Below are 9892 nucleotides of genomic sequence, written 5' to 3'. Positions count from 1 at the left end.
GAATATAGATAAGCTTTGCTTTCCTGCGTTGCTGGTTTGGTTATCAATCATTTATCAGAGAATATGAAATATTGTATAATATCAAATGTATAGCATTAAACTAATCTCTTCTACAGCTGGAAACATTTCTATTCTCTAATGAGAAGTTTGTCATGCCACTTTAAATCACTTTCGGTTCAACAAATGAAAAATTATGAGTTTTCATACACATGTTTTACTTAAAGAGACTCAAATTGAGTATAGCATCATCTTTTTTAGTTCTTAAGTGAAACATATTATTTTACAATTGTATCCAATATTTTAGGAAGAAAATAAGTCCTTTTTCTAAAAACATGGGGGAGATAAACCATTCCTCCATTGATTCAGCAGGAAAGAATTGATTGGAACGGAGAAAACTTTGGTCTGTTAAATCAGAACAAATGTTTTCGTAGGTATGTTTTTGAGAACTGTAAATATAACATAAAAGATATCAACATTTTGAAATCTTAAAATACATCAAACATGAAACAAAATAAATATTTTGAAATCTTAAGATACATCAAACATTACAATAAAGACTTTGTCTAATATGCACAAGTAAGACAGTCTTATACCATAATACAGGTTTATTTTTTTACCATTAGATCAATAAATCTCAGAATCTTATTTGATCAAATGTTAGAAATTAACTTGTGTATTATGCAAGACATATCTCATTTGTGAACCATAGAACTAACCTAAAATAAAACAACTATTTTCTAATTCTGCTGATCTTTGTGTCTTCCACTTCAAGCTGCATATCCCCTTTGCACTCCAATCTCATTATCTATCTTGTCACTACACAAAGAAAACCTTGTTTTGCTCACATTGTTCAGTACATATTTTTTATCTGAAACTATATCACTTAGACAGTTCATGCAATTTCAGCTCTAACCTTATTTTTTTCAATAGGAAAATAGTTTAGGAGGTGCAACCAACACTTATTTGATAATACTAAATAATGTTTACCTTACAAGGTTGATGATGGCTTTATTCCTCCTCCTCCTCCTCCTTTTTCAATTCTCGAATGTCAATGTTTTTCATATGACAGATCATGGGCCAGTACTCACCAGAATGAGGCTGACATTTTCGGTACAATTCAGGACAATCAAATATGGTTAAATATTCAAGTGCAGTGAGGCGATCCCAACCACTTGTTGGAAGACTCAACAATTGAGAACAGCTAACAATAGAGAGCCTCTTAAGACGAGTCATTGTAGTAAGATACTCGGGAAGCATTTGAAGATTAGGAAAATTATCAATATAAAAGATCTCTAAAGTGTCCACAGCACATACAATCCATCGAGGTAGTGTTAGAAGCTTTGGAAAACCAGAGAGATACAAATGTTTCATCGTCAGCTTCTGGATTGAGCTTTCATTCTCCAATGACAAGTTTAACATCTGACAACCATCAATAACCAACGTCTGTAATTTAGGAAAAGTAATGAGAGGTAAGCGCTCCAGGCTATCACATAATATGCAATACAGTTTTTCAACAAAAGGGAGTGGTTGTTCGAACAAAAACTTTAGATTGACACAATCCTGAAAAACCAAAGTTTGAAGATTGTTCAAGCTAGCGAATTCATAATATGGTAGAGTAGATTGTTTTGTAGTAACACTCAGAATTCGGAGGCTAGTCAACTTTCCTAATCCTTTGGGCAACTTTTCAAGCTTTGTGCATCCATTAAACGACAATTCTTGCAAATTTAGAAGTTCACAAATTGAATTTGGTAGTGTTCTGATTTTGTGATTATTAGCAAGATCGAGACAACGCAGGTGCTCTAATTTTGCAATTGATTTGGGCACAGTTTCAAAAGAAGAGTCAGTTAAATGTAAATAACGCAAGTATTTGTACTTTGACAGCCATGTATTCAGAACACTTTCACTCTCAAGACCCATTCCTGAGATGGGAAATTGTATGCTTCTCACACTTCTAGACTCTGGAAACAAAGCATGGCCAAATGACTTATCTTCAACAACAAATGATAAATGCCTTGCTTGTTGAGGTATATGTCGAGTTTGTGAGTTTACCGCCACAAACTCGTCTCCTGCAACATACAATGCAAGATCTTGTATCAAATGATGTACTTTGAACTCGCAAAAGAAGTCAAAGTCATCGACAACCTGAATAAATGATCTTGAATGTAACTCATCAATATATTTTCGTGCAACATGCTCTAGCTTTTCTCTTCCATTTCGGGATTGAACTAATCCAAGGGCTACCCAAAGATCACACATTACAAGACTATTAAAGATATAATCTTTGGGATAAAGGGAAAAATAAACAAAACATTGTTTTAGAATGGATGGCATTTGATCGTAACTTGCTTTAAGGGCAGGTAAAATACCATCCTTTTTTTGTTCTAAATTCCATATCTCAGAGTCTCTAATAAATTCCCACTTATTTATATCAAAGTTTGAGAAAAGAGAACTTCCTAATGTTTTAACAGCTAGTGGAACCCCGTGACATTTTTTCACAATTTCTTTTGCGATCTCCACTAGATTCAGATATCTTTTTTCTTCACCTTCCTTGAATGCACATTTGACAAATAGAGATAAACATTCCTCTGAAGAAAGACCTTTTAATTCATATGAGGAAACATTACCCATCATAGAAGCAATTGATGTACTACGTGTTGTGACCATAATTTTACTTCCTGGTGCGCCAACTTTGATCAAATCTTCCAACTCAATCCACTTTTGACGATCTTCGTTCCATATGTCATCTAACACAAGTAAAAACTTTTGACCAGAAAGTTTTTGTTTCAAACGACTTACTAGCTGCACAATGTCTAAGCTGTCAATGTTCTCTTGAGGAGCGAGACGGGGCAATGGAGCTGAAGCTGCTTTAGAATCTGCAGTACTGGCAGAGTTGATGATATTAATGATTATCTGCTTGATGTCAAAATTAAGAGAGACACATACCCACATCTTCAATTGGAAAAGCTGATCCACTGTGTCATCATTGAACACCAACTTTGCAAGAGTGGTCTTCCCTAATCCTCCCATTCCCACAATGGGAATGACACACATGCTTTTATCACCATCATTTCCATCCTGAGGAAAAGGTTGCTTCAAAAGCTTGAAAATTTCATCTTTATCATTATCCCTTCCGATTACACGTGAAACATTAACGTCAGGATAAGTGAGTTCTCTTTCTTGCACAACAAGTTCGGGAATAGTTGTAAGTCCATACGTTTTCCCTTCAGCTGCTTTCTTAAACAATTTTTGACTAATCTCTTTGATTTGATGTCCCATCCGAAGACGGAATACAATTGAATTATCTGTAGAAAACAAGTGGCTTACCTTGTTTGTGATGCTTCCAGAGGATTTGACAATTTGCTTCCTCTTGTCTTGCAGCTCAAATTTATCAAATATATCTTCAGCATCAAAACAAATGTTTTGGATCTGCCTCAGCCATTCACGTAAAGCGTGACTTTGGTCTTTCCTGGACTCAGCATCCAGTAGATAACCTCTGACAATTAACAAAGATTCTCTGAAACGTTCTAGATCGTCTTTCGCACCATAGGCCAGAGAAGCTTCTTGACAAGCAAAAGAAGCAACCTTCCCAAGTAGTGAATTGGCAACATCGAAGAGAAATGATTCTGCCATGGTAATCAGGAAAGGGCAGATCTTGCGTTTGTATCTGAGTCGGAGGTTTTGTGGTGGTGATAGAAAAAGTCTTATTTTCATGTCTTACTATATACAGTATTACATTATTGACCATTGACCATAAGAGTGTCCCTTATTAGTCAACAAAATCACATTAATCACTCAGTTTACTATTTAGTAGTATCAATTTAGAATCAATCTATATTTATGAACTAACTAACATATAGTCACTTTACATTTATAAATGGGTTTTATTCTTTCAACTCCTTTATAAAGAAAAAATAAATTAAAATAACCATGTTTAATAAAAAAAATACAGAAAAAACCAAGTTTTCGAAATATTTACCAAACTGTCTAGGTTTGGAACCGACTGGAAGTGAATGCGCCAAACCATTTGGCGTATGAGTGTTAGATTTGGGTGCATGCGCCAAACCATTTGGCACACACTAAATTAGGGTGTGTTTGCGCCAAATGGAATGGCGCATTAGGCTAACATTTTTGCCCTAATAGCCAAACCATTTGGCGCATTAGGGCACTTGTATTTTTTTTATTTTTTATTTTTTATTTTTTTGTTAAGTTATGTTAATATATATAGTTTTAAAATTGCATTTTTTTTAGTTATGTTAAATATATATATATATATATATATATATATATATATATATATATATATATATATATATATATATATATATATATATATATATATATATATATATATATATATATATATATATCAATGCTTAAATATTTTTTTAGTTGAAAAAATGTAGTGCACAAAACGTAAACTAGCATTTGATAATCGAAAACGAAACATCAGTTACAATAGATTAAAGAAAGGAAACATCGATTACAAATGATTAAGGAAACGATACATCGACACAATTGATTAAGGAAAACACAACAAAATGCTTAATGTTGTCCATCACCAAGATAGCCACCTGTTCCGCACCATGGTCTTGTTATCACACGTTTGCCGCGATCGTTGATCCCGCCGCGAAGATTGACACCACCCCTTTCCCTAGCTCTACCCCTACCCCTGCCCCTTTGTGCTTCTTGCTGGGTCCGTGTCACTGGGTCGGGAAGTGGGATGTCTCGTGGGTCGCTGTCTATGAATTCGTCGACGCCCCCATAATTTTCCGGAAAACGGCTGTTGTAAAGTCGGTTACCCATCCCCTCAAAAGTGTTAAGTCGTGGTGGTGGAGTGGGTTGGGAAAAGACTTCAGGTGCGTAGCATCCAGCATAACTAGAACTACCTTGATTAAAGCCGAATTGGTACGACTGTGTTGCTTAGCCGGAGGGGGTGCCACGGTGAGAGGATTCACCATGAGGACCATCGCCGGGGCTAAGATGTAGGCTTGACGAACCGGGTGTTAGGTTTTGGCCGAAAGACCTTGCAAACGCTGTAAATCCAAATGGTTGTGATTGGGTCTCATATTGGGCCGCGGAATGATGGTGGTCTTCAGATTCTTGGAAAGGTTGAGACTGTGATGGGAACATATTTGGTTGTCGGTAGTTGCGTGCGGAACGGGATGGAGTATTGAAAAGATTTTGTTGATGCTGCTGCAGTTGTTGTTGTTGTTGTAGTTGTTGGCGTTGTTGTTGCCGTAGTTGTTGTTGTTGTTATTGTTCTTCCTCCTTAGGTTGTTGTTGGGGTAAGATGTAGTTGTGAGCACGGGGATCAATTAAATAGAACGGATCTGCAATAAACAAGTTAGGGGATGTAATTGTACGATACCAACTCATGTACTCGGCGGTCGGTTTCATCTCATGGTCACTGACGGGGAAGTTGAGGACATATTGGCGACGGTCCTTCCACATCTGTCGGTGATCGGGTGCAAAATCCTTCCAGTTTTGGTGTGTCCATTGATGGTTGACTCGTTTGAGGTGCCACTGTCCTAAGTCAATTGGAGGGTCTGGTATATGTTGGCGCATTCCGAACTGTAGCATGACCCGGTCACTATGATGCAGTTCGATGAAGTTGTACCGGATCAGGCAACACTTTGTGGTCCAAATTTCTGCATCCTGAGCTCTAGGCTCATGCTCACATTCGAGATACGGTCTCCATATAAACTGCATGCATAAGAGTTATACATTATTTCGGGAAATTATTTATAAAAAATAAACTTATAAAAGAGAAAAAGATTAGAGATAATACTTGATGGGGTCCTAGGTGATCAATCAGCGTGCGGTACATTGTGATATTTGACCGCGGATTTAGTGTGAAGTCCATTTTTTTCACGCAAAATCTACAACGTAAATATAGTGATTTAGTTAGAGTGGAGTAGATCATAATACACTAATTGTGTATGAAAAATATGGTATATTAAAAACTTACCTCAGTGCATACGGAAAGGTCCAACTGCCATTGTTAACCGGGGCCAGTATGGGCATCCTCCACCACCCCCACACCTGCACCAACAGAGCGCATCCATAGAATGTGCAAGATTCAGCTTTTGCGTTCTTGCATAGGGATTGGTATACCGTAGCCAGCACTGCAGACCCCCAGCTATATAGACCAACTCTAGTAAAATCCATTAATAAACGAAGATACATAAAATTAACAGTGTTATCAGTGCTATCTGGGAACAAAACGTTTCCAATTAGCAAGAGTACCACCTAGTTTTCTGAAGTATGGTCTCTTGGGGAGACGCGTCATCCAACTGAAACTGATCATAATAAAGCCTTAACCTCTTAAGGTTAATACCTTGTCCCCTAGCACCAACTTGTCCCTCTACCAAGTCTATGCCAATTGCCTGAAAGCATAAGGAATTTGCCTGCATTACACAGCCATTAATTGCCTTACCGTCAACTGGAAGGCCTAGTAACATATGAACATCCTCCAGGGTTATGGTGCACTCCCCTGTTGGAAGATGGAAGGTGTGTGTCTCCGGCCTCCAGCGTTCTAGCAACGCAAGAACAAATTTGTGGTCAATAGATGACTCGGCGATGGTGGTAATCGGTCTGAAACCCGCAACTTCCAAGTATGGTCTTATGCGGTCGTCCGGAGAGATAGTAGAGTGACTACGAGTCCAGAAACATTGAGCGTTCTGAAAATAATTATGTATGCAAAAAAAAATTAGTTATATATTCTCAGGCAGTTGCATGTTATTAGCGTAATACTAAAATACTTACAAAGATAGCGATGTTCTCGGGGGTTCCTCGGTGTGTATCACCCATTATTAAGAGAGACATGGTTGAAGTATGAAAATTTGGAAGTTGTAGGAAAAAGGTTTATTGTGAGAGTAGATGAGTGAAAGTGGTGAGAAGTCTGCAGAGTCCTAAATGGTTTATATACTCTTGAGGCAAAAACAGTAATAAGTTGCATGCTGGATAACTCAACACTTCCATAGTTGCTAGGTGTTGCGTGTGCAGAAATTGTTGGCATGCATGCAGCCTAACTTTCGGTGACAAGACATGGTGACATGCATGCAGATCAGAACTAGCTGCCAGATAGGGTTGCATGCATGCACTATTAGGAGGAATCGTTTCAGGAATCCTATCAGGAATCGTTTCAGGAATCCCTGCAGACGCATGCTAGGGTACAGGAACTCGATTCAGACGCATGCGAAAGACTGAAATCATGAAGACGTTAACAGGTGGGGACCATGTGGGGCCTGGAGGGGTCCACATATATTACATATGCGCCAAATGATTTGGCTTATTCTTTAAAAAGATCCTTCTAATGCGCCAAACCATTTGGCGCCTTCCTGTTGAAGAAATTCACTAATGCGCCATTCCATTTGGCGCATTAGTAGGCCCAATTTTTTTTTTTTAAATTAGGGTTTACGTTTTTTTCTTGTAGATGAAACGCTAATTGTGGTACAGACCTAAGGCAAGGCGACCGTCCCTCTATAAATTAGGGTTACTTCTGTGCAGTAGTACACACACGAAAAAATGAGATCTCGAATAAGGCCAGATAGCACGCACCGGACTTCTGAGCCTCCACCACCTGTGAGGCGTTTCGACTATCAACCGGACTATCGTCGAAGGAACTGATACGTTATTTTCTCTGCCGTCAAACCTCCCATGCAGGTAATGTTTTGGAATATCCATTCCATGGACCAGCTTAAGAGAACCCTCCTTAGGTTTTTGGACGGGGAGTGCAGTCCAGGCGAACAAATCAGATCTATCAAGAGACTTAGAACAAGGGGTGGTGTTTTTCTTGAAAGACAGCGTGAAGGGTAGAAAAACACTTAGAAAGGGGGGGTTTGAATAAGTGTAGTTTCAAAACTTATAAGATAAAAACAACTTGCACAATTATTTTTATCCTGGTTCGTTGTTAACTAAATTACTCCAGTCCACCCTTGACAAGGTGATTTACCTCAACTGAGGATTTAATCCACTAATCACACAAGATTACAATGGTTTTCCACTTAGACAACTGCTAAGTCTTCTAGAGTCTTCTGATCACAACCTGATCACTCTAGGAACAATCTGCTTAGATAACCTCTAAGACTTTTCTAGAGTATTCTGATCTAACTGATCACTCTAGTCCTTTACAAGTTAATGTAAACAAATTCTAAGAGTTTTACAATGCTTCTGAAAAGCTATAATCACAACTGTGATATTTCTCTTATAGTTTAAGCTTAATCTCACTATAGTATTACAACAGCAATAAGTGAGGTTGAAGATGAAGTTTGAGAGCTTTTAATTTGAACAGCGTTTCAGCAAAGTTTTTGTTAAGAGTTGTATGCAGTTTCGTTAACCTTTGCTTCTCATCAGAACTTCGTATTTATAGGTGCATGAGAAGATGACCGTTGGGAGCATTTAATGCTTTGCGTATTCCAGACAGTATTGCATTTAATGTTTCACTCTTTTGTCAACTACCTCGAGCCTTGCTTTCGCTGTGTCTACTGACGTTGCCGTTAATAGCTTCTAACGTTCCTTTTGTCAGTCACCGTAGCCTGCCATCTTGTACTTGATTATGATTGATCTTTTGTAGATACAACGTTTGAATATCATCAGAGTCAATACAGCTTGGTGCAAAGTATCTTCTTGTCTTCTGACCTTGAAGTGCTTCTAAGCGTGATACCATGAGAACTTCAGTGCTTCTGCTTCTGATCTCAAGTTCTTTTGATGCTTCCATAGACCATGTTCTACTTCTGCTTGAACATCTTCTGATGTCTTGCCAGACCATGTTCTGATGTTGCATGCTGAACCTTCTAAGTCAGTGCTTCTTGCGCTGATTTTGTGCATACTCTTTATATTATTCCTGAAATGGAAATTGCATAGTATTAGAGTACCACATTATCTCATACAAAATTCATATACATTGTTATCATCAAAACTAAGAATATTGATCAGAACAAATCTTGTTCTAACAATCTCCCCCTTTTTGATGATGACAAAAACATATATAAATGATATGAATTTGCAATCAGAATATCAGACGGCTAAGGACAATTACACAGTTATTGCATAAGCATATAAACATAGTGTGTGAATATGTCTCCCCCTGAGATTAACAATCTCCCCCTGAAATAAATATTGGAAGAAATTTATAATAAAGGACTTCCCTGAGTATTTTCCATTTCAGTTGAGACGATCACATATGCTTAGATCTTCAGAACATTCATAGCTTCTGCTTCTTGCTTCCGTAGGACAGCTTCAGAGCTTGAATTTCTTCTTGGATCATTTCATGCCAGATTGTATCAGAACATTGTTGAATGTACCGGAGCATCTCCTGAGCATCTCTACATTCTGAAATGTTACAAAACAAACTATACGACAAAAGTCAGAGCATGAATGAACAGATCATAAAATATGTATCAGAACATAAATCCTAGTGTTTCAGAGCATAAAAACATGCATCAGAACATTTAAGGAATAAGAAGGAGTTTGAGTATATTCAATCATCAGAATATCACAACATTCTTCCTTCTTGCTTCTGATCCTGAAGCTTCACAACACTCAGCTTGCTTCAGATCTTCAGAGCATATTCTTTACATAATTGCTTTTCCACATCGTTTTGCTTCTTATGTTGAGCTTTTAAGATTTTCTTCAATCCTGCAAAACACTTAAACACACGGAACTTGAAAGTTCTTGTTAAAAATGTGGAGACTTTTTCCCAGCAACTGATAAAATAAATCAGATCATTTATCACATTTTCTCCCCCTTTTTGTCATAACATCAAAAAACACAAAGATTCAGATGAAAAACAAAATGCAATGAGAGAAAAGAAGATATATTTCATTGATTTCAAAAGAAGTACAGGGGAAGATGCAAGAAGAAAAAACAGATGCAGGAAACAAGGAGACTG

At 37.6% G+C, this 9892-nt stretch overlaps 1 protein-coding gene across 1 annotated transcript; it reads right to left on the bottom strand.

Annotated features, from left to right (window-relative positions):
* LOC131610312 (putative disease resistance protein RGA4) lies at positions 1 to 3762 on the bottom strand. Its single transcript, XM_058882225.1, has 2 exons — positions 988 to 3762; positions 1 to 816 (listed from the first exon to the last, which is right to left on the bottom strand). Exon 1 carries the CDS (start codon positions 3709 to 3711, stop codon positions 1009 to 1011), a length of 2703 nt encoding a protein of 900 aa, XP_058738208.1. The 5' UTR covers positions 3712 to 3762; the 3' UTR covers positions 1 to 816; positions 988 to 1008.
* Positions 3763 to 9892: the final 6130 nt, after the last annotated feature.

This window comes from Vicia villosa, linkage group LG6 (assembly GCF_029867415.1).
Source record: "Vicia villosa cultivar HV-30 ecotype Madison, WI linkage group LG6, Vvil1.0, whole genome shotgun sequence".
In the NCBI taxonomy this organism is placed as follows: Eukaryota; Viridiplantae; Streptophyta; class Magnoliopsida; order Fabales; family Fabaceae; genus Vicia; species Vicia villosa.
The sequence above is the reverse complement of the archived record's forward strand: the minus strand, read 5'-3'. Positions and strand labels throughout refer to the sequence as shown.